General features: G+C 43.6%; 1 protein-coding gene across 2 annotated transcripts; it reads right to left on the reverse strand.

Annotated features, from left to right (window-relative positions):
- Nucleotides 1-1,500: 1,500 nt before the first annotated feature.
- On the reverse strand, nucleotides 1,501-16,988 carry LOC146182714 (uncharacterized). Of its 2 annotated transcripts, XR_014708659.1 has the most exons (4): nucleotides 16,691-16,985; nucleotides 14,307-14,370; nucleotides 10,460-10,593; nucleotides 1,529-1,761 (listed from the first exon to the last, which is right to left on the reverse strand). XR_014708659.1 is itself a non-coding variant. In XM_084608909.1 (3 exons), the coding sequence occupies exons 1-3, from the start codon at nucleotides 16,952-16,954 to the stop codon at nucleotides 1,655-1,657; spliced, it is 435 nt and encodes a 144-aa protein (XP_084465035.1). In that variant the 5' UTR covers nucleotides 16,955-16,988; the 3' UTR covers nucleotides 1,501-1,654. The 2 variants fall into 2 exon arrangements, 1 of the variants encoding a protein (XP_084465035.1); XM_084608909.1 differs by lacking the exon at nucleotides 10,460-10,593 and having other exon boundaries at nucleotides 1,501-1,761; nucleotides 16,691-16,988.
- Nucleotides 16,989-25,089: the final 8,101 nt, after the last annotated feature.

The raw sequence follows: 25,089 nt of genomic DNA on the forward strand, positions 1-25,089 counted from the left end.
TTATTTTCAGTTTGCTTGATAGCCGGCAGTTAAATACAGTTTCCTATTCCTATTTTTCACCTAGTGACCCCTAACTTATTCTTCTATAAACCGGAGGGGGGGAGGAGGGGTACTAAGTAAAAAAATAAAGAAAACACGCTTAGGGTCGAACCTCCGCAAATCATAAAACAACCAATATGATCCACCCTTTATACCAATGAGCCACGATGCAAGGCGGAGTAATAAATCACTTTTGTTTTCTTTTTCGGCGGATTGCTTACATACCTTCGTCTGCGCTGACAACTATGCATGAAACGGAGGATAGCCTCTCGGAGCAAATGTCATTGGGTCCGGAAATCTATCCTCAGGTGGGACGCAAGATCCGGCTCCACGCTTCTTCGCACGTGCGAAGCAAGGAGCCAGTAGGACTGACTGCCTTCTTATACTGCTGCTGCTGGTCGCTTCTTCTACTACTTCGTACACATGCTGCTGCTGCTTCTTCTTCACACACCTGGCAAACGTAATTCGTACCGATACATTTCTCTACACAACATTGCCTTACCAGATGCCACACAGCCTTCCAGTCCACGACCTAAACTCTATATTTGCAACACCGCTTGCTCATTTGGCTGGCTACCTTTGAATCTCCCCGTTCAAAATGCCTTCGACACCTTCGTTCCGTCTAGACCATTCTCTGGTGCCTTTAAGGTTCGCAGACAGCCATGGAAGAGGCCAGTGCTGGAATCACTGCTTCAGCTGCGTTTATTCGAAGATCACTGACTGTCATGAAGGAGATAAATCAAGGGAGCTTCTGTCTGACCATGCCTGATCATGCAATCACTAGCTAAAATAGGTTCAGGTCTATGAATCTAAGCTGGTTTAGAAATACAGAATAACCAAGCCTAACGAATATTTCGCCTCCATAGCAGGGCTTGGGTGAGATAATGCTTCAGTAATTTTCTGTATCAGTCTGCCAGTACCCTACTGAAAAAATCCGCATATATGAAATCCGTATTTTCCGTTCATACGCAATTATTGGAATACGGAACTCTGTATGATACAGAAATCGTACGGAATTCCGCATGGTACAGAAATCGTACGGAACTCCGTTGATACAGAAATCATACAGATTTCGTACGATACAGAAATGGTACGGACTTCGTATGATACGGAGTTTATACGACTGCGCGTAGATAGAAATATGGTTCTACATGTTTTGCAGCATGACACTCTAGTGACAGGGATTCGACTGCTCCCAACACTGCGCCGCTCGCTCATCAGGCACCCGAGATGTTTTGCATTTGCTGCCCCATTGAGCAGTACAGCTAGAGCGAGTTTTAGATGCCAGCAACAAATGTTGCAGATGCTCTCCTTTCCTTTCGCGCGCTCTTCATTTCCGCACACTTCTCGCATTTCTTTTGCTTGGAGAAACTAAATGCAGCTTTGAGCCTTCATGCTTTTAACCCTGCAAAACTGTTAGCCAGGCAAGAGCTATTGTGTGACCTTTTTTTGTGGGCGTGGGTTTCGCAGACCTCCCTTTGAAAAAGATTGGTCTACAGGCCCTATGGTTAAGAAAGCCACACCTCGGCTTCAAGGTCGGAGACCTCAAAACAAAGGTGCAGGAAGCACAGAAGCAGCAGCGTCAACAGTAAAAAATTTTTTTTTTACTTGGCCCTCATTTCTTAACTTTCAACATGTCTGCGAGACAGCGGTTGACAGAGCTGCGCCGCTTCGAATTTGGTGTGCTCTCCAGGAACTTCAGGGTGTGCTGCTCAACTGCATCTGAAAAAAAAAAAAAGAAGCTTTTGATTTCAAGTGCAAAGTGTTTTCAGGCAATCAGAGTTCAAATGACATCTTTCAAGCTATGCAGAGCTGAACAGTATTTGCACTACCCTAAGTACTAACTCAGTGAAGCTTGGCTTATTCTATGGTTGTCAAATGTTGCAAAAGATAGCTTAAAAAAGAAATGAGCTTATGCCTCTTCTCATATGCTCAATTTGTGGCAACAATCAACTTTCTGCTCAGCAGTGTGTATAAGGTCTGCTCTGCAGCAATGTCTTTTACGCTGCTATGTGCAAGTCACGAGCGGCTGGTTCTTAACTCTAACATCACAGCCTTACAATATATAGTACCATACCATATCTGTGACCTTAGCCGTCTGGTATGTGGCTCTTGTGTCAGGCCAATTTAAGCACCTGCTCTATTTTCCTTACCTAAAGCTTCACGGCAGCTGGGAAAAAGCTGTTGTGTACCGCTAGATCTAGCCGAAGGCATCAAATTCTCAGATCTCTCTTGTGTCAGCCATCTGCTTTTGCTTAGTTCAAGCATAAAGAATGCTGCGCCATCTGGTTACACTGATGCTCGTCTCAAGTTGTTTCACAAAATGGCCCTTGCCATAAAAGCCATACTGCCCATTGAAAGGGCATACATAGTTATTCCCTTGCACTGCTGGTGAATTCAAATTCCAGTGGCCTACTTGTTATTTCCACGTTAACGCCTGTATTCACCTTTAGACCTCCCTATTGTGCCTCCACATACACACCACCTATATGACAAGACAGCAGTATTTTCGAACTAAGTAGGCTGTACAACACACAGATCCAGCACTAATGTTAACATCTACATACCTGCCAACCTTCTGATATCAAAAATTTGAAGATTTTTTTTTACTTGCACGAGAGGGAGGGGGCATGTTCAATGTTCCGACTTTCAGAGGAGGAGGAAGGGGGGTGGGGTGGAGTGAGGAGCACTTTGACACAGTGTGAATGAGTCCTAGAATAAACATACACACATACAGCGACAGAAAGCATGAAATGAGTCCTAGAGGTGCGTGCCAAGACATCTGCAAGTCGTCGCCAAGTGTTCTAGCTATGCCTCCACAGCCAACGCAAACTAATCGCGTGGCACTACCACCATTTTCCCTCGGCGCCATCGGTTTGCCATCGCAGTCCTTTAATGCAAGATCATTAATAGCCCTTTTACATGCAATTTCTTCTGGCTTTACTTATTCAGAGACCCAAGCCAAAACTTCTATATTTACTGTGGCAGCATGAACTGTGCACAGCCGCTGCCTACAAGAAAAAGACCACCACACCACTATTGCTCGCAATCTGCAAAGAGTTTTCTTTATGCTGATGCGATCGGTTTCGGGGGCCAAGGCTTCTGGGTAGTGTGATCAGCAGACAAGACATCAGACGGGGTGCAGCAGGTAGATTTGGCAAAGAAGAAGTCTTATATACACTATTTACATGTCAAAACAGGAAGAGGAACTCGGACGAGAAGAGCGGAGCTGAACTCCTTAGCTACCGAGCTACTTAGCTACCGTGGATACAGTTCCGCGCATTAATAAAGCGTCTGGAATCCCCAGTTCCCTAGGTGGAGAAATGAAGTTCAATTGGGCCAGTCCAATCAGTGGGCACGTGCGGTCAACAGAGGCCCGGCCCACTGCCAGAGGCATCACTGGAACCTCCTCGCAGCTTTTCAGAGGAGTGGTGAGGGTCAGCACTGCTGGTGGCAATGTCGATGTTGTGCCTGGTTATTGGTGCAAGTTCGGAACCCGCAGAAAACGCCCTCGGCTGAGGTGTCACGCCCCATGCTCTCGGGAATGTCAAAGCTCTTGACCGGTCATTCCGCTACTGGGGCTAAGCAGCGTGCATCTCCCGTTCCAGGAATCGGCTTCGTTCTTTTCTCGGCTCCCTCTATCAAGAAGGTTGGTTGACGCTCGTCAAGCAGATATGAACGCCTCACAAGAGTCATCTTCCTATGGGAGAATAAAGGCATGACGAGGGTCGCTTCACCCGTTCCGGCCCGGCAGGGTAACTGACCGCCCAGCATGTGGGAATGGAATGCCTGTTGTCGTCGCCGTCCTTGATGGCCGCTGCTCACAGGCAACCCCTTTGATTCTGCCTCGATCTGCTGGAAGCGCGCCACATGAACTTCGGCTGAGATCCCAGTCGTAACAGCTTGTCCACCGCCAAGAAGACGCCACGAAGAGGTCGCAGCTGATTGATTCACCACAAATGGGTGTCACAGTTGCAGTCTGGCTCATAGTCAAACCCTGATGACCTGTATAGCTTGCGAGTCCTCAGTGGAGCATTAGCGATCAGGTCCTAGCCCCCACCTCCGCCAAGGCAGTACATGGCCAACCAAAGAACACCACCTGGCTTTTAAGTTGAGCAACAAGAGTGCAATTTTGGGTGTGACATAGCCCTTGCTTATAGCACGAATCTGGAAACCTGCTCAACCGGAACTGGCCGATTTTTTTTTTCAGCAAAAGGTGCTATTCTGAATATTAAGAAAAGACTACTTCTCATTAGAGCAATGAGGCACATCTCAACATAGACACAAAGAAAGAAAATAACTTTTTTCAAGCACTGTGATCATTTCACGCAAGGTTATAAAATGAAGCTGCTGTAGTCAATGCAAGGTCTCAGGTCCTTGCCCGGTACCTGCACTAGCATAAGCAGAGACATGTATTCCTCTCTGAAGGAACAATCATCCCCAGCTCCAGCATTTGGCTTATTTCAGAAGCTAAAAATCCCTTCTGCTGCGGAGAGACTCTATGGGCACCGTGCAGAAGTAACTCGTGGTGCGGCGCGACGCGTGCGCCCCTCGCGGTGGGAATAACAGTTTCGTAGTGACCCGTGCGCTGGCCGTGCAACGGAGATGCGTAGGATCTGCTGTGTGCGAGGCGCATTAGCCGTTCTTTTGATTCGCGGCATTCTATGGTCACAAATGAATTTCTAGGGTGCAGTCCCTGGGTTGCTGCTGCTGCACACATTTATCACAGGCCTGATAAAATATTTTTCACATTCTCGAATAAGCTTTATGAAGCGAAGCTAAGTTTGGATCGCTGCCGTACAATGAGCAGTGAGCTCGCAATCATGCCAGTTTGCCGCATCCAGATTTTCCGCGAAGCATTTTTCCCGAAAGAGGACACACTACCTGCCCCTGCATTAGCATCCTTTCTCAACCCGTAAAAAAAAAAAAATGTTTAAAGAAATTGGGCGACTCATAGGCATTAGCGCTATCTGCATGGCGCCAATTAGCATGCCCGATAAATGGAATGAACGTCTACTGGGACCGCCGTGCGCGCCCAGCGGCCCGCGCTCGTGGGTGCAGTCGTTCATTGCATAATTTTTATTTAAGCTGTCCTGTGGTCTATATTTCAGTCTACGATAGCTTGCATAAGCACCAGTACAATGCAGAGCAATCAACGGGAATGAAGTGTTTTAATTGCGCATTTACAATGTTTTGAGCTTAGTTTCGTGAATTTGGCTTGGCAAATTTATTTTTTTGCTTGCTTGCTTTCAGTATTTTTTTCTGCCTCTCAGCTCGTTCCTTTTTTTTTTCCTTCCACACCCTTTCCTTTCACGCTTATGCCGCTACTTTCCTTCTCTTGGGCGGTTTCTTTTGTCTATCCCCCAGCCTCACGAAAGGGCTCTAAAGAATGTGAGAATAACGAACTGTTAGGAAAAGAAGTTAAAATAAGCTGAAATGAAACTTAATTTCATGAAGACATGTTACGCAACATACTAAACACGGGAAGCTGCCGAAAGCCTTGACAACCTACATTAGACGATTGGCCGATGTGTGACCCGCTTTAATCATTTACTCAAGTATTCGCTAAAACTTTCAGCTATGTAGATGAACCCCTTGTCTTCCTGGAATGTAATGCAAACCAAACGAAAGTATCTAAAAAAACTTCCCTATCTGACATTGAAGTGAAGTACTAGCTCTCCGCTTCGCCCTCCTCTGTAGATGTGATTCATAAAGCCCCTGTCTGATTCCATATGCTTTATTCCTTTAGTTGTGTTAATGACATTTCAATCTCTACTGAAATTTTGAACCTCGAATGATGAGCTGTTTATCATGCCATACTGCTCAATCGAGACTATAGTAAAAGGTAAGTAAAAAAAAAAAACAACAACAAACGTTAGTTTTTTTTTTTACTTATTTGTAGATGCTTTGAGCAATCTTTTATTTATTTATTTATTTATTTGAAAATACTGCAGTCTCAGAAGACCAAGCAGGTGGGAATATACAGAAACAAAGCAGGTCAGCTTTAAAAAAAAAAAAACATACTTGAAATGGGCGCTTGATTTAACAGAAGAAAAAATAAAGGGATCACACAGCAGCAAATCCAGACCAGTAAATGAATGCCGTACAAGAGCACAAAATATAACATTACACAACAATAGGACATGTAAATAAGGGTAAAAACAGCAGAAAAGTAAAAAAAACATCACAACTGTAATGCGTTTGTTACACCATAATCAAAACTTTCCAAAGAAAAAATGGCTGCAGGCAGTTTGTTCCACTCTATTATTGTTCGTGGAAAAATGGAGTATTCAAACAAATTAGTGCGCGCAGTATAAGGGAGCAAATTATGGGCATGCCTGTGTCTTGATGAGCGCTATAAAAATGGCTGAATATAATTTTGTGAGTTGATGTTCAGATACTTTTTGTAAATTGCAAATAAAAATTTAAGTCGTGCAATGTTCCGCCTAGTTTCCAGTGTTGGGATGTTATTATCTGACAGAACCTTTGATATAGAATCAGTAGCTCTATATTTATTAAATATGAAGCGAACTGCACATCTTTGGACCAATTCCAGCTTTTGTTTGTCTTTTACGTAGAAGGGATCCCAAACCACTGAAGCATACTAGAGTTTCGGCAAGATAAATGCTTTGTAGGCTTGAAGTTTTAGGTTGGAAGGTGCCTGTTTTAGCTTGTGTCTTAAAAAGCCGAGTTTACGTGTAGCAGATGCGCAAATGTTTGTTATATGTTTAAACCACGAAAGAGTGTTAGTAGTTGTAATTCCCAGGTATTTGTATTCATCTACTTGCTTTAAAGGGTGACCATCGATAACATAAGAAAATACACAGGGATGCTTTTTATTTGTGACGCAGAGCAGTACTGTTTTTTGGGAGTTCAGTGTCATGCCAGATACCGTACACCATCGCTGATATTCGTTAGACTGTCAAGTAAATTTCTTTGGTCTTGTTCACATGTTATTTGTTTATAGAGAAGGCAATCATCTGCAAAGAGGCGGATGTTAATATCGGGATGAATGTGAGTAATTATGTCGTTAACGTAGATTAGGAAAAGTATAGGCCCTAAAACGCTTCCCTGTGGAAATCCCGATGAAACTGGTAAAGTATTGGAACAATGCCCTCTGATGTCAACAAACTGGGTACGATTTGAGAGGTACGCATTGATCCAATTTATTATGAAGGAAGGAATACCGAAATGTTTAAGTTTAGTCAAAAGTTTTCTATTAGGAACCTGATCAAAAGCCTTGCTAAAGTCAAGAAAAATGAGATCGACTTGGCCAGCTGAGTCAAGAACTTTAGCAATGTGATGGACTGTTGTTACTAGTTGGAAACACGTAGATAATACTTTACGAAATCCATGTTGGAATGGAGGCAGCAAATGGTTACTTTCTAGAAAATTTGTAAGAAAATGAGACACCATATGCTCTAATAATTTACAGCACGTGGAGATTAAGGATATAGGACGGTAGTTTTCCATTAAGAGACGATCACCTTTCTTGTGAACCGCGATAACGCGAGCAATACGCCAGTCATCCGGTAAAATAGCAGTGCGTAACGAGAGGCTAAAAATGGACACTAATATATGCGACACTGGTTCAGCATAGCGGCGAAGGAAGGAATTGGGAATATTATCTAGACCTGAAGCCAATTTTTCTTTCAGGTTTAGTACGAGTGACAAGACTCCTTCAAACGTAATAAAGTCTGGGTCTGAAGTGGATGGCAATAATATGTTACCTGTCTCATCTCTGGGAGAGAACACAGAGTGGAAATAATTGTTCATAATATCAGCAACTTTGCTTGGGTCCATAATGGTTTCAGAATTTTTTAATATTCGACCAATTCCAACACTTTCAGTGCCAAGGTAGCATTCATTATACCCGCCATCCTGCTCCAAGCAAGTTGTCGAGCGGCTGGCTGCCACCTGTTACCTCCCGTCAAAACTTAATTTCAATTTTGTGACAGAGGACTTGAAAGCACTGTTAAAGAGGCAAATAAGGATCGTTAAAAAAAACGAAAGAAAACTAGCATTCAAGTCGGGATTTGAGGCAGGACGTTCTTTCAACGAAAGAGAAAATTAGACTTGCTACAATTCTGACAAGTGGCAGAGTCAGACATGCATGTGTATTAGAAACTCTAGATCGCTTGCTGTGCCGTGCTGTAAGGTAGTTTTCATTCTCATAGCTGTGTCACTGTATCAGCGACAGCGTGCCATCTGTCATCCTTTCCTTTATCGTCGAGAAAAGTGGCAACCGCCTCACCAAAAAACAACTTAAGCTCTTCAAAAGCCATCTGCTTAATATCAGTGCCTGCAGCATTTTCAGGCCCCGGTAATCTCGTTCTCGAGTTTCCAGGCTTGTCGCTTTTTTGGGGGGGTGGGGGGGGGGGGGGGGGCTTTTTTATCTTCTTCGACTCCAGTTTCATTAATTCCTATTCTTCTTCCATACTCGTTCCATCCTTCTCGGCCGCTCAATTCCCCGCAGCTTTCTTTTATTTTTTTCTGCAGCCACACTAGCTTGGGAGGATGTTCGCCACAAATGTTTTTTGTATTTATCTTCATTTCTACCATGTCTTTTACGGCTCGGCTGCTATCATCTATCAACTTTTGCCAGAGCTAACAAGGGTTCCACGCGTGGCTGCACTACAATAGACGCTATCTCCCTTGATTCATCCGGGGACATAGTGCCCGATTCCCTGCCTTCAAAGTCCTCTCTGTCGCTGACCTGAGCCACTCCGCCAGAATCTGACGCTACCTTGGTTTGCCACTGCCTGGCCCATCGCGCGAGAAAGCTCATTCTTCTTTCGGCTTAGTTCAGCTGCAATTTCGCGGGCTTTCAATCAAGTGAGCGCTTGGACGGCTCGGTCACTGAAGCTACGACCTTTCTCCTGCAGCATCTGCTCTGACCTGTTCGAAAAGAGGTACGGAAACTGCTCCGGCCGGTTCCGTGATACTGCTGCCTCTATTTCCAGAATGCTAAATGGGCCTATTCTGGCACGTGCGACCGGCAGACATGCGTTATTCTTTATGGCAACCTGTTTAATACACGCACAATCCCTCATTAAGTCAGCTGCCTTCACGTATGTGGAGTGGATTACGTTCATGGTGGCCGCGGAATCTCTAAGAACCCGACAATGCTTCCCATTAACCTGCATCTCTTTTAGGTATGGTTCTAGCAGGCGCATGTTTTTTTCATCTGAATCCGCCAAAGAGAAAAAAACCTTCAACTTCCTGCATGTGTTGGCAAAGTAGCCGGGCTCGTTGCGTCGGAAACAGACCGATTTTTATCTCGGTTTCCTTCCTATTGTCGGCTGTCACTTTAGGGTAGTTACTCGACTCTGCCCTGTGGCTTTCGTCTTGCTCCAAGGTGCCGCTTGCTAGGTTTGCAGTCTGGGTTCGCGGAACTTTTCGTTTGCTTTAGGGTTTCCCCGAGAACGCGATCACTCTGTTTCGCACCTAGCATGAATTTCTTCGGCCAGCTCTGCTGCACGTTCTAAGCTTTTATTTCTCGGCCTGTCTTGCACCCACACACGCGTTTCTGCTCCTAGACAGCTATAAAATTGTTCCAGGCAGATCACTTCTATTACTTTGTCATCAGTTCCGAAAGCCTGTTCTCCTCTTTTACCATTCTGTCAGGTCTGCCTTCAGATTGTAAGCGAAATGCGGAAACAACTGATTACGTTGTTACCTGGTTTCCCTGAAACGGCGGCAAAACGCATCTGAGGGATAGGCGGTACTTTTTGAGAAGTGCTGCCTTTGCTTTAGTATAGTCGGCCGCTTCTTCTTTTGTCAGCCGAGCAAGCACTTGGGCTGCCTCACATGGGAGGACGGTCAGCAGTTTCTGGGGCCAAAACTCAGACGATAACTCAACATTTTCACATGCCCACTCGAACTTTACGAGAAAAAGCCTTATATCTTCTCCTAGTTTGTATGGTAGCAAGAGGTTTTTTATTTTAACACTTGATGCTTCCTGACTCACAACGAAGTTTGGTGTGTGTCTCCCAGTGTGTTCTGCCTGTGCTAACTGCAGATCGAGCCGTTTTTTTCTTGATCCCCCTTTAATTCTATTCGCCTTCAAGATCCTTTTTGAGCTTCTCCTGTTCCTCAGCCTTCTTTAACTCTTCTTGAATAAGCTCCCAACATTCCGCTATCCCCTCCGCGTCCGCACCGATGTCCTCAATTGCCCTAATCAGTTCTGGTTTTCTGCGGATGGGCCCACAGTCAATGCCCAATTCCCCAAAGATTAAAACCAGCTCCGGTTTGTGCAACTTTTTTCAGTCCATGACTACTGCAGCAATGGCAAGTCCCTGCACTATGTGGTTAGAGAAAACCAATCTGCCTCTAAAACCACCCTTCATTTGCCGAAGTTTACAAATATCTACAAGTTGTAAAACCTGGCAATGTTCCAAGAGAAGGACCGTGTACTTACCGTACCAGCGTCAGGACTGGGGGCGCAGACCATTACACCGCAGCCATCCACTTGATGCGATCAGGTTCGGGGCCAAGGCTTCTGGGTAGCGTGATCAGGCGGACAAGACATCGGACGGGGAGCAGCAGGTAGAGCTGGCAAAGAAGTTTTATATACATTATTTACATGTCAAAACAGGAAGAGAAACTCAGACGAGGAGAGCAGAGCCGAGCTGAACTCCTTAGCTACCGAACTGCTACTTAGCTACCGTGGATAGCTCCACACATTAATAAAGCGTCCGCAATCCAGTTCCCTAGCTGGGGAAATGAAGGTCAATTGGGCCAGTCAGGGGGAGTAAAATTATGCTATATCTAGCTTTTAACACTAAACAGCATGACGTACGGTAAACAGTGATGAATGGTTTTGTAACGTATCGCGTGTAGAAAAAAAAAAAAGTCACAGCTCAGCGGTGCGCTACTACACTGCGATGCAAGCAATGACTTCCTCTTGCTCCTTTAGAAAATTAATATCTAGCCACACTAGCATTTTTATTTTCCTTTACTACCCTCCCTACCAAGCTTTTACTGAATTGTCTCGATGCGCTCATATATGCATGGATCAGACGAAGTGAGTGTCTGCAGGTTCTTCGCTAAAATCGGACTAGGAAAACCAACTTCGCTCACGAAAAAAAAAAAAAAAAGAACCAGGACGGAAATTGAGTAGCCCAAAGCCTTCTGCGATTGGCTGCCTAGCGAGCTGCTTCTGGGTGATACGTGAAATTTTCTACAAACCCAGAACCTGAGCGCGACAGCGCCGAGCGGAATGCTTTGGCGGCCCTCGGCCTGTCACGTCCGTCAACGCTCCACTGCACTAAGGGAGCTTTTGTGATAAGCGGAAAAGAATTCTCAGGAAAAACTAAACTTTATAATTTTTGAAGGAAGAACTGGGTAATGCTTGCCCGCTTCGCGTTGGCATTCGGCCCGACAAAAGCGTCCTCTAGCTGCTAAACGCATCGCATAAGCCGTTGGTCGCCGCCGCTGCATTCAACTATTTTGCGAACACCACATACACAACAAAAATCAGTCAATGCTTCGTGAATATGGCGCGACAAAACAGAACCATACAATCACTAAATTGCTCTTGCCGGTATGCACGTGCAGAGGGCAGCTGACTGAACCACGCCCAATAAGATCCATCAGCCCTCGCATGCGATCGGTGCTCACGTGACTGCTCCCAAGGTGAAAAACGACTGCGTCTCCGGGAATTTTGTAATCGCTCAGCACTGCATTCAGCACTTAATATAAGAACAAAGCGCTCGCTTGGAGCCCCTATCACTTTTCGGTAATGACCTTTGCCTTCGATCTTTGTGGTCAAAATTTCGACATATCCGCATTATGCCCGAAAAATGCTTCGAGATAAACGGGAGTTAATACATAGTACCTATGGGAGGTGAAAGCGCGACATAGAAAATTTTCAGCTTAACCGATTTTTCGAGATATGCGAGTTCGTGTTAACGAGAGTTTACTGTATTTTTTTTACTCACATACCTCACAGGCTCCAACTGGAGTATTATGCGAGGTGGGTTACATAAAAACCTGGGGTGCGAAAAGAAGCAAATAGAACACAGTTACTTGAACATTGTTATACAAATAGTTAACAACCAACCAGAAAGTTGAATGCAGTTAGAAAAACTTCAGATCAAGAGCTGAGCACCCCACCAATCAGCCACTCAAATGACACACTAAGCAATGCATTTTTAGCAAATAGAATCACTAGCCGCTATTTACAACAATGAATTAAGAAGTGAAGCTCTCATTTCCTATTTCTGCCGATTCATTTGGCCGTGCAATGCAAAAGAAAATACTCTTGGTAATGATATTTTTACTTCCATGACCACAAGCTATATAAACAGGTAATAAAAGAAAGTGAAGGAAAAGCCCTATGCTTATGTGTAGCAGACTGCGCACAAAATATCATGCAGTGGAATGTTTACTTCATGTGCCTACACTATGTACAAAGATACTGTCCATGTCTACCTTCTGGCTTCTTAAGTGTTATGGACAAAAGGCTGCCATCAAGGACAAAATTTACTGGACCACTCCACAGCAGCATATCATGCACACTCATGGTAACACACCAGGTGACGAGACTGGCTCTAGGACAATGCATGTCGTTCGTTACCAACAAGCATGCTATTTTTCTGTCACTAAGTGCTGCTTATTGATTGCCAGGGGCGTGCTGCAAGGCACTGTTGCAGCAGTGGCATTCTGCTGACTCACCAGCGCGAGCAGGTGCCTCTTGTTCCCTTGCACATCATTGTGATAATGTACATCTTCGGTACTGTGTATTAGCATAAATACACTGCCGCATGCAACGCATTCATTACAAAAAGTTCCAGTCTGCACGTCGCTGCTTCTTTATATTTGCACAGGCAGACAAATGTTGCAAACTTGAGCATGCACTGGGGAGCACCTATACACAATACCAATGAATCAGGGTAATATTGTAGGTAAAAACAAAATATAAAAAACTAGCTGTGTGGGTATTGCTCATACTTGCTCAAGGTATCAATTGCATCTGTCCATGAGTTATCACTTATGCAAACACCTGGTGCCGAATTCTCTAAGGTGCTGTATGTTTGGTAACGACCCCTTAACTGATGCAATAAAAGTACCAACCATTTTCCTTGTTGGTAGATCATTTAATATGTAGCTCTATTGCAAACTCTCTATTGAGCTCTATTTAGAACTGTGGCAGTGTCCATTCATATTGATACGCATGGAGTGTGGTGGCTCATAGAGGCACAACTGCTTTTTGCGACATTTGAATCAAATTAGCAGATAAGGCAGCTTGGGCAAGTTGGTGACAGTATTCTTGGTACCAGTGGCATAGCCAGAAATATTTTTCGGTGGTGTTATACAACAGAATACAACAGACAAAACAGACCAACCGGAAGGGGAGAGCACGGAAAGAAATGTGGGTGCAATGTTCAGAGAATTTCTCTATTTTCCTCAACGTTACACCAACTTATGGTTTCTGCTTGTATATAGATCCCAAGTACTATATCGAGACCACAGTTCTTACCTGGCCCTTCAAATGTAAGGAGACAGTAAATTACCATTTTAGAAATGTGCTGTTTACAGCACTGCATTTGTTGTTTTATTTTCCTAATATGGCCGTTTATTAAAATGCGTTTAAAAGTGCTGAAGGCAAGCATAATCATAATTGCATAAAAGCTCCGGGGTAAGTGCATGAGACGCGCCTGACCATGCCAATTAGTCAGCAGGGTGCCAGTAGTGCAACAAGAACCTAGAAGCACATTCTTGAGGACCAATAAGAAGCAACCCGAAGCATGAAAATTGGCATGCTTAAAGGGAAGGATTGGGCATGCTCCCAACATTGGCCTTGTCACAAGGTGTCTCACTGTTAGAGTATGTGCAGACATCTAATTAATGAGCAGCTAGTCAAGTTTAGGAAAGTAACCAACATCTTCAATTTCTTTTAGACACAGAATATTGCTAAGGACAATGAAGATGAAGCGAGCAGTGGCACAGGCATGAGCACTTGCTCCAGGCCTGCTCCCATTATTAAAAACCATCCCATCCCATCACCATCGGTCATGCTCTTTCTTCACTAGCTTCCCATCCTGTAACAATGTTTTTCTAATCTTTAGAGACAGGTAAAACTCAACACTGGGGCCCCAAAAGCCCTTCAAAAGAGGTATTCCAGCTGCACAACATCATGGCTTAGCCAGCTGCCAAGCAGCTCATCTTTGGGACTGCTGCAGGTACCACTTCTTACGTAACAGCAAAAGAAGAAGGCAATATTCAGAGATAAACACAGGGGTTTCAATCCTCAGTGCACTTACCTCTTGCTTCTCCCTGCCCTTCCGCCATGTGCAAGATGGGTATCCAATTCCATTTCAATATTCTCTGCAAACACATGCAAACAGAAACAAGTCAAGTAGAGTTTGCAACCTCGTTATAGGTAATTAACAAGAATCTGATGTTTGCAAGCTTACTTCATGCACTGCACAAACAGAGTAATGCATGCATCAATGCCAAACACTTTTTACAAGTGACCCACATTTGACAACTCCTTGCGTGCAAGCTACAATGAAAAACAATGTTTACAGCAAAGAGAAAGCCTTAATAGAGCTTCAAAATGCTTGTTAAGCACATTGTTCTGCCTCTTGGTTACGTAGATAGTGACACTATAACTGGTGGTTGTTTTGTGTATTACCAAGCATTTAATGCTTTAAGTTGCTCGCGAAAAATGAGTTCGGGCTACTGCGGGTGCTGGCACACAATGGCCGTTTTCGGCAGCGGATGTGTTATCACTAGAGTGGGGTTCGATGATTGGACGAACAATAAATTCATAGCTAAAAGGGCTCATAAGTAAATATATGTTCTGTCATATGTTTGTGTTTTCTATAGTATCTACAAAACCAGCATGTTTGCTTTCGTCAAAGTACTCCAAGTATTAAAAAAAATAAACATTGCTACAGGCTCTGGCTATTGTTCTGCCTCGGGGAACTTTGCGTCTCTCTACATAAATGGCTTTGGCAAGTATAGCTACCCTCTATGCACATGCAAACTCTTGCCTAAACAGCTGATTTCTCATAGGTGATGTCTCGAATTCTGTGCTGCCACGAGGACGAAAACTAGGCAGCACCATGCTACTCGAGCAGCGAAGGCAGTGGAAGAATGTTTTTTTTTATATATTTCCCTCTCAGAATGAGCGAAAAAAATATGGATGGAAGCTCTTGGCATTCACAAGCAACTGAAGCGGCGGGTGTGCTCGGCACATTTCACTCGAGCACGCCCTCGAAACTCCTCTGAAGGTTCACCAAAGATTCGGCATTCGCTGGCTACAAGCAACGGCGGCAACGATGCGACACGGTGCTGGCGGTGGCAGGCACTTATGCAAAACATCGATTGAAAAAAGTAACTATCGTGTGCATTGGCTGAGCAGTGAAAGCTCGTTCCGATCAGAGCTATCGATATTCATACATAATAGAGTTTGCAATGTTTTCACTGCTGTTCTTTTCTCAAAGACTCACCATCATGAGTAACGTCCCTGGCAGCAGCTCACTGTGCTCTCGCCTGTCTGCTTAGTTTTCAGTCAGATTAACGCGCGTGAGCACACTTGTTGAGAGCTTACATCCCTTTGGATTATTTATAATATTGCGTTACCATCGGCTGCGTGGATTGTCAGCGCCAGGCTACAGTCGAGCGCAGGAAGGTCAGCGAAATTTACCGCAAGTGCACCGTTCCTTTTTTTTTTCTTTGCTTCATTGTCACTAGGAAAAAATACTGACGTATTTACATCTATGGGACACGCATTTCTTTTTTTCTTGCCAAAGCGTCTGTTGACACAACATGGATAAAATGTATTTTCAGCCAATCCTGCTGTTGTTTTTTTTCAATAACTTGAACCCATGCATGCCAAATGGAATTGATCAAAAACTAAAATGGGAATTTATCACCTGCCTGCTGGGTGCTTTTTTTTTTTTTTTTTTTTGGAATGTGAACCTTTTGATTTTCCGTCGCAGGACGCAAATTCGGAACGCATTCACAGGAGTGAACCAGGCTGTATTCCATTTGAAGCAATGAAGTAATATGTCTTTTGAATGCATCTTTGCAATAGTTTGATACCTTGCTTGAATTTGCGCAACTGATTTAAGCGTCATCCTCAGTATTACTGGAAATGTTTCACTGCCCTTTGAGGTGTGCAGGCAATTTAAATATTAAAGCCATGAAAGATGAGTGTACACAGACAAAGCCTCTATTCACTGAAGATGGCCGCATCAAATGCAAAGCTGGTGGCACATCTGATGATGCCGTGGGCTCCTCACTGTAGATTGTTGGAGACTCCATCCTCCCCCCCCCCCCTTCCTGTTGCCTTAACACAAACCCCGATAGGTATGTACTTACATACAACTGGGCGCCGTGCGCACCGCTCTGAAAAAGTCGCCGCAAGCCACCAGCTGACAGCCACTTGACCCCCAGTGCTACGTAACGTGCGTCCCGATACATACAACTAGGCGCCGTAAACAGCGAGCCACCAGCTGACGGCTACTTGGCTCTTTCACTAGGGGACCCAGTAACTCAGCTTCCGACAATAAAGTTTTGTTTCTCTCTCTAGTGACGCGCAACTGCTGATACTGCTACTGCTAGCCCTACTGCCATTGCAATAAGAAACAGGAATAGGGAAAAGGTTCGCCCGTGTAAACATAGTTACAGCACTTACCTGCCAATTCTTCACCATTCCCATGATAAAATTTCTTCTCTTGCGGTCATCTCCTGGCATGCCAACACCAGTAAGCCTGCCTTTCGCAGCATTCTTTGTAGTCTGTGGCTTGTATGCTTTCACAAGCGATACGTTCACGAAAGCTTTCCCCCGTCGTCGCATACCGCATAGGCTATTGTGGAGCTTCCATGCCACGCGATAAACTGTCTGCAGGCAGCGACTGGCAGATATGAAACAATGAATACTTGCGTACAACAAGAGCATCGCACACCATGACTATCCATGACCGCGCACAAACACCGCCATTAACGCAGCCTCCCAGATATAGTGCTCTAGAAGATTGGGCAGTGTGTCGACCGCGCCGCGAAATGCATGGGAGCGAGGGGCCGCTTTTGCAATGACGGAGGCGCCGCAGCGCAGAGGGCGCCACCAGCAACTGGTGTGTTAGTCGTCCGGGCGCCCGCATATGCGCGCTGTGCGGCGGGGCGGATACCGCGCGGACTGTACGTTCTTGTTTGCTTGTGCGTCGTCTCGAGCTATTCCCGACAAGATTTTACTAATATGCCGGTTAACGGTGCTCAGTACTGTTAGCAATCACTTAATTTATTTTCCATTTTGGCCGTCGGCAACACCTCGGGGAAGTAACATGACAGGAGTTGGCTCCGAAGAAAACAGCTTGGAGAGGGCCGGCGTACGACTCGCACAGCACGCTTCGCTCGCCGTACAGCTTGCTTTATCATTCCTTCACGTCCAGAAATGTAGTCGTTTTGAAAAGAGGGCAGTGTGAAGGCAGGATGTATGAAGAAGTGAAACATACAGCACGTGCGTTCGAGCACTGACTAAAACTGGTCACAGTAACACCATTATCAAAACAGTCCAAAATGGTATATTCCATTGTTTCCCACGCCAACTATGCCGACTACAGTACGTCACTGAAGCCACAAGAGAAGTCGGCATTCAGTTGGAATGAATTAAATGTGGACTACCCCGCATGGAGGTATAGAGATGACCTAATTCTTCAAGAAAATGTTTTCATTCTAGGGTGCGCAAGCCACCGGTAATATGCAAGTCATTGACTCCAGAAGATAGCTCTAGTCCTGTTTTATGTACATACAAAATAAAAAAAAAAGGATAGCTTTGAAAAAGAAATAACGACGGAAAATAGAGGACGCAGAGGCTATAGGGTACGCTTATTCGCTTCCGCTAGATCATCCTTCTGCGAAAGAGAGGTTGTGAGGCCGGCACGGTTTCTCACCACGAACAAAAATAGCGCTATAGGTTCGAAGCTAGGTCGCAATTTACTCAAAAATTTGGCTCGGATGCACGGTCCTTTTCGACTGCTTTGCACTTCAGATTTTGCAAACTTCCTGTAAAATGTGAAGGTTCAAAAAGTTTACCTACTTAGAGCACCAGAAAAGCTCCCACTTGAAGCAATGAAATTTAATGTGTTTTTGCGGATTCGCTCTTTGCGAAGTAAGCGAATCACGACAAGAGTTCCCAAAGGGAAAATAATTAAAATTCCTTGGGAGTATTTCACGTGTAATATCAACCTTGTTAACAATTATAGTCTGGTTAGTATTGCAAAGAGCACCCGCGGCAAGTAGCCCGATTATATATAGTCCGGTAAGCAGTAGTTGCAAGTATATCCAGTCGATTACTCATATTTCATACCACACACTCAAAGAATAAACACGCATTATGTCCGCATTTGATTTCGGCATTATATTAATTTTTTGCGTATTAGGTGCTCGTAATCTTTTTCGCATTTTTCTGCTTTCTCTCGGTGCGCGCCAAGAACTGCATCGTACCTGCCAATTCGACGTGCAATTATCAGTGCTTTTATTTTTTGTTTGTTTGCTCTGTACCATTTGATGCCAATAAAGCGTCCGCACTCAAGTGCCCACTATGAACGTATTACGTATGTGACAGCTAGGTTTAATTTTTCACATTTTATTTGAAGTTTTGCCGTAACTGTACATGACTTTTTTTTTTTGTTTTTTTTTCATCTAAACAGCTGGTTCACCCTTTGGTTAGTGGCACGCAAACAAATGTCCATGATATACGTATATGTTAATCACGAACAAAGAATAAATGCTTGAGTCGCGTATACCTTGTTTATTTTTTTTTTTTGCCGGTAAATACCACAGTGCTTTAAATTAGTACGGTAGTGAATAAATGTGTTTTGCTCGCACACTGTATTTGTAATTTATATAAGCGGTGATTAGGGCACATAAAGAACACAGATTAAAGAGATATATTACAGATTACTGGCGATTTAAGATAAATGTTATGTATTAATAAGCGCAAGCTGCAAAATGTAAGCAGGTGTTCGTAAATAAGGTTTGCAAAAAATAGGTGTTCCTAAAGAGGCCTTACGAAGCACAAGCTTTGATTCGCATATGTACACTGTTTTTCTCCGCGTGTTAATAGCGCTCCTGGGCAGTAGCCTTTATTCCCTTACGGGAAAAACGAATGCAAAACACCACGCTTCGTTGCAAACAATAAGTACAAATTGCTCATCTGGACGATTTGTAACTGTCCGCAGGAAGAAATGTTGAGAGTTTCAAATAGCGATTCAAACATCGCGCGCTGCTCCGAAGGACAACCCAAGCGTGCACGATGTCTCCAGGTAGACGTAAAAGAATGGCAGGGATCAGTTTAAGCACCTGGAATAAGTCGCCTCCTTATTAATTATCACACTACTTGCGTAGCGCCTGAAAATCGCTCCAAAGAGAATTGCACCCCTCCTCTGTACCCCCGCTATCCCGCGGCCGCTACGCGCCGAGCGGCGAACGTGGCACCCCTGTTGCATGTCGCGCCCTCTCGCGGGAGTCGGTTCTTGTCATCGCAAAAGCGGCCCGCTCTCCGGCGCCGGTCGTCACACTGCCCAATATTCTAGAGCACTATATCCCAGACTCTCTTGGCTACAGGAATGCCTAAAACTTTGGATGACTCTGGCTTCGTTCGTTTTGCGACGGGATATCGTCTGCTAGTAAATTATCGTCTTCAGACAGGAAAACCGGTTAGGTCAGAGATTTGTCATGTAGTTTTAACAGATAAGAAGCTCTTGCGGCTATTTAAAGTGAAGAAAATTATCATTTTATTACTGATGTCCACCGTGGTCATATGGCCAAAGGAAACAAATATACACTCTCATAATCAAGGAGGTTAACATGACCGCGCGTTCACATTACCCCATTTTCTATGCGCTTTGGTGGAGGACGTGTTGCTCATTAACGTGTGCATTCATAGCAGCATACATACTACCGCGGTATTATTATATCACGTGATGCAAATTTTGTGCTATTAGAGATTTTTTTTTTTTTTTTGACCACCACATTACTGCGAAAGGCGCGGTCGCGATTCTACTGTATATTATACCATATATAGTGTATATATCTCTATTTTCTTATTTTTGCCTGCCCTGTCCTTTCTCTCTGTCGCTCTTCTTTGATTTCCTCTACCGCTTCCTCACTATCCTTTTATTTTCGCCGCCTCAGCTAGGTGCTGCAGGGATAGCAAACATCTTTTCCTTCCTTATTGATATCTAATGATAAATAACCACATACTACTGTTTAATTTTTGTAGCACAGTACGTCGATCCAAAGTCGATACCAGCGTAATTTTGCAGTAAATCTAAGTGCCCCGGCATATGTCAAGTTCAGTATCCCTGCATTAAATGTACAGTCCAATACCATCACAGCTAAAATCGAAGGGTTGGTCCCCAGCATGGTCTTCAGAATGGCGCAAGCTGTAACGAGGCCTGGAGACGAAGTGTTGCCGCGTTTCACGCCTTTAATATATAGCTTTATTTGCATGCAATGCTGCTATGTTCAAGTCCGACTTGCAGACTGCCACTTGATATATGACTTGATTCATACAGCTGCACAAAAATGAAAGTTTGAAGCCATATCAAGCCCTGTATGCCCGATGATATTAGCACACATTTTTTACCATAGGTTTCCTCTGCAATTATAATGACCATCACCTTAAATGCTCGTACTTCAATTTTGTCTCATTGCATTCAGCATTAACTCAGGAAAACAAAGCATGCAGTTACTATACGTCCTGTTACTATACTTAATCCCTCCCTCATAACATAACGAGAGAGGTGTCCCTTACAAAGATTAGGGCCCTTGCCCCGTCGGTGACGTGCCGACGGGGCTCTGAAGAGGATGCAGTGCAAAGCACATGCCCTAAGTTTACAAGGCCAACTGCCGAGGTGGATCTTCGCCCCCTTTTATGGACGTGCCCAAGAATGCAGCCGTCAAAAATAAGACAACTACAAGAAGTTGGACAGTCGGCTACAAGGGAGAAACATTTACACTTGTGGACAATGGACAATATTAAGAGCCGGAGCTTGCTCCGGTTTCTTGAAGAAAATAGACTGCATGACTTCCTTTAAGAAGACAGCCTCATTCTATGCCACATGGCAAGCCTTTGAATAATAAGAAAAAAAAAATGAGTGCACTTCTGGGTGACCATCTTCCTACTTGTGAAATGCAGGCCATGATGGGGGGGGGGGGGGGGGGGGGGGGGGGCATGGTCAAAAATTGTCAAATTTACAATAATTTATTTCTCAACTTTTGGTGTGAAATTTTCTCTTGCAATATTTTCACATCTGTCTGAAACAAGGCAAGGGAGCAAATAATACAAGTTGAAGTTCATATACATATATGTAAACAACACTGTTTTATACAACTCTGTTATCATTGTAGTATATGCTCTGACACATTATTGACCTGAGATGTACATGCCACTGCCAACCGGTGGTGAGATGTGGCTCCTATTTTACACTGTGCTGTGCTGTTCAGGCATCCTTCCCTAACCGAATTTAAACCATATTTCATGCTGTTTGTTGATGCAGTATTCATACTACTTTTAGAAGAGTTGAGTGAAGAACAGCTACAGCATACTGGTAAGTTGAAAACTTTTATTCAGCTATGTTGTTTCAATATTTTAATAGTTCACACTTTTCTAACAATTATGCATGACATAAAAGTAAATAATAAGAAAGATACATACTACATATTTCAAAATGTACAGGGATTGCAGTCGCTGGTTTCAATTAAACTAAGTGAGAGTTGTAAGTATTGTCATTTACACATTCCTCAGACAAAGCAGTTGCTGGATGTCACAACGTAATAGTAACAATATAATAATAGTCACAACATAATATGTCACAACATAATAATAGTAGCTGTTCAAATACTAAGTAACAGCTGGTGGATTTGCCCCTCTGCAAAGGATCATTGGTTAGGGCACTTGATTGCTGTGCCCAAGGGTGCAAGTTCAAACACAGGACATGACTGCTGCTTTTCATTGGAGATGAAAACCAAGGCACCCATGTACTGCATGACGCCAGTGCGCTTTGAAGAACCCCAGGGGGTTGAAATGACCCGGAGCTGTTAACTGGTATACGTCTACTATTGTGGATATTGCGCATTAAATAATGCAGTGCATTTTACAAAGCGTGATGTCAGTTAACAAGGTATCATTTCACTTTAATAGGGATAAAAAATTTGTTAAGCCATGCAGAGTATCAAATTTGATATCTGTTGGACAATTGAACGAACCAGAATCCATGTGTGAGATTGTGCATGAAGATGCCGATGTATGCTTTATAGTCATATTTTAGCATATAGCTAAAATTAATAATATTCCCCAGGAAAATAAAATGGGCACCCAGTCAAATTCAGCAGATCCTATCACAACAGGCTGAACAAACCAAACTTTCCTGCCTTTGCAATTGTTTTGCTTATTGTACAGAATGTTTTGCCAGTGCTAATACATGCTTTTTTTGTTTTTTTCTGTGGTGCAGGTCACTTGCTACAGGAGTTTGTTGGATGAAGACTCTATAACCGACAAATGATGATATTCAATCTGAATCAATTGCTTCACCTCGTAACAGCTATTAGAAACTTTGGATATCTGGGGGACATAGTGTTTTTGTTTTTGAGAATGGGAGTGGCAGGCTCGTTAAAATGATAACTGGTGCAAAATGGGTGCCAAATTAGGTGGTGGAGAAGCTGGTAATGCTGTAGCAGCTGTAGCTCAACACTTCATTCCTTTGAGAGATAAGTGAAAGACCTCATTAATGCCATGCTAGCTAATCCACTGACTGCTACAGCTACACACATATTGATGGAGCATGTCTTCTTGGTCATGCCAACTGCACACCTAGCCTGTCAGCAGAGGCCATCGTTTTGATGGTACTAGTACTATTTTTTTTGTAAGAAACTGGTGTGCATTGATAGTACACACAGGCTGCCAGGACACATTACTGAGTGCTTTTTGTCTCTTGTGACTGCTCCGTCAATATTGAAATTGAATGATATTGCAGCATCATGCCTTCTCATTGAATTTTCAGCGGATGACATAGCATATATGTATGTGATTTGCCAAATCTTATTGAGCGGGATTAAGATTTAATACTTTGCTTGTACTCTCAGTTTGGCTAATAGGGTTTAACATCCCAAAGCGACTTAGTCTATGAGAGATGCTGCCATGATGGGTTATGGCAATGTTCAAACATCGTTGCGCTTAAGAAAAACCGACGTAAAGAACGACACGAAGCACAAGAGCGCAAACTATCAACTGAAATTTTATTGCTATGAATATATAGCATTACACATACCAACATCACAAAAATCGACAAGTCAGCAAAATAGCTATTGTCTCAAGGGTGAACGTGATATCTCCTTCACAAAAAAAAAAAAAATATGAACGCTCTCATGCGGTCGTGCATACGTGGGGCAAACGGGAAGATGCCTTAACGAAAGGCTCAGAGAGCACAGGTACAACTGTAACCAGATTAGTGTATCTGGAAATCTGGTGCCGCACTGCGCTAGATGCAAAGATTGCACACCACTTTTCAATGAGACGGCGGTTCTTTTGAAATCTAAAGACAAGCTAACAAGGGTACTGTGGGAGGCCCACTGTATCGAATCCGGGAATGGGACATGTGTAAGCGACCCTTCGGTCCCCCTATCGAAAGAAGAAAGGGTATAGTTGGGAAAATAAAGAAAAGAAGACAAACGTTTTTTTTTTTTTTTTTTTTTTTGTGAAGGAGATATCACATTCACCCTTGAGACAATAGCTACTTTGCTGACTTGTCGATTTTTGTGATGTTGTTACGTGTAATGCTATATATGTATGTTCATCGCAATAAAATTTCAGTTGATAGTTTGCACTTCTGTGTTTCGTGTAGTTCTTTACGTCAGTTGTTCTTAAGCGCAACGATGTTTGAACATGTCAGTCCCCAACTAGCCCAACTAGAAACCCTCTTGATGGTTATGGCAATTTCAATCACCTGTGGTTTTTTTTTTAATGTGCAGTGGAATTGTACAGTAGACAGGCACCATGCTTTTCACCTCCATTGAAAAGCAACCACCGTGGCTAGGATTGAATTCTTCTTTGGGTTTATATCAAGCCCCGTAACCACTGAGCCACCATAGTGAGCATGTGTTTTGTACAGTGCACTCTGACTAGATTATGATGAAATGTCACTTAGTATGGCCCACAATTTTTAAGACGCAGTTACTGTTAATAAACATGTGGGAGTGCAGTGATAGCAAAACTTTGCTGCTAGCTGCTAACAGAATATTTTCAGTGTCTTGCTGTTTTGTATTAAGGTGTATTGAACTACTCTAAAGTTCAAGCTGGTTACTGTTTTCTTGAGCATGTTGTAAATCACATTATTGTCATTATACTCTACAGGGTGCAGGGTGTTTCTAACTGTGACTAAATACCAGCTGCTGCTTTCTCTTTAGTTGTACCCAGCAATAAATATGCCATAGATATTTTGAAGAAGTGCCTGCAAAATGAAGCTTATACACTTAGCTAAACAAAACTACACTTAAGCAAGTAAATTAGGTCTACTAGAAGAAATAGAGGACGTGAGGGATTGGCAGGATGCTGGTATACAATGCTATTGCCTTGCGGGAATAGCAAAGATTCACATTGATTTCCTATTTATGAAGTTATTGTCTGATATCAATGCTATAATTCAAAAAGCAGATGCCTCCAGGTCAATAATTAGCTTCCAAAGGAAGTCATGCAGCACCTTAGCATCAACTTGTGCCACAGGTAGGATGTGCACGTCTTTGTTTGAAGAACTCCTGGAGCATGAATATGTGGGCTGCTTTCGCAGGGCTTCACAACTAAATAGCAGCCAAGCCAGCTTTGCGATCAAAATATGCTTCAAGTTGCATTTCATCTATCATTAAAGTTGCTGTTTGTTCATGCTCTGCATGTGTTCAGAACCCCCTTCACTTAAGAAAGTTAGATTCCTGTTTTATGTAGCCGGACTTGGGTTTTGTGATAACATGCAGAGCCATTCTGACTGTATCAGTGTGAGACAACCTGCCTTCAAACGAACTTTTCAAAAACTTGTGAGC

Source organism: Amblyomma maculatum, chromosome 7 (assembly GCF_055883805.1).
Source record: "Amblyomma maculatum isolate TAMU_Amacu chromosome 7, ASM5588380v1, whole genome shotgun sequence".
Taxonomy (NCBI): domain Eukaryota; kingdom Metazoa; phylum Arthropoda; class Arachnida; order Ixodida; family Ixodidae; genus Amblyomma; species Amblyomma maculatum.

Excerpts from the sequence above, each read along its gene's own strand:
- LOC146182714 (XM_084608909.1), bottom strand. The coding sequence starts at position 16,954 with ATGCTCTTGTTGTACGCAAGTATTCATTGTTTCATATCTGCCAGTCGC. Across the intron at positions 14,371-16,690 it reads GAATGGTGAAGAATTGGCAG|AGAATATTGAAATGGAATTG; the intron begins GTAAGTGCTGTA and ends ATGTGTTTGCAG. Across the intron at positions 1,762-14,306 it reads AGGGCAGGGAGAAGCAAGAG|ATGCAGTTGAGCAGCACACC; the intron begins GTAAGTGCACTG and ends TTTTTTTTTCAG.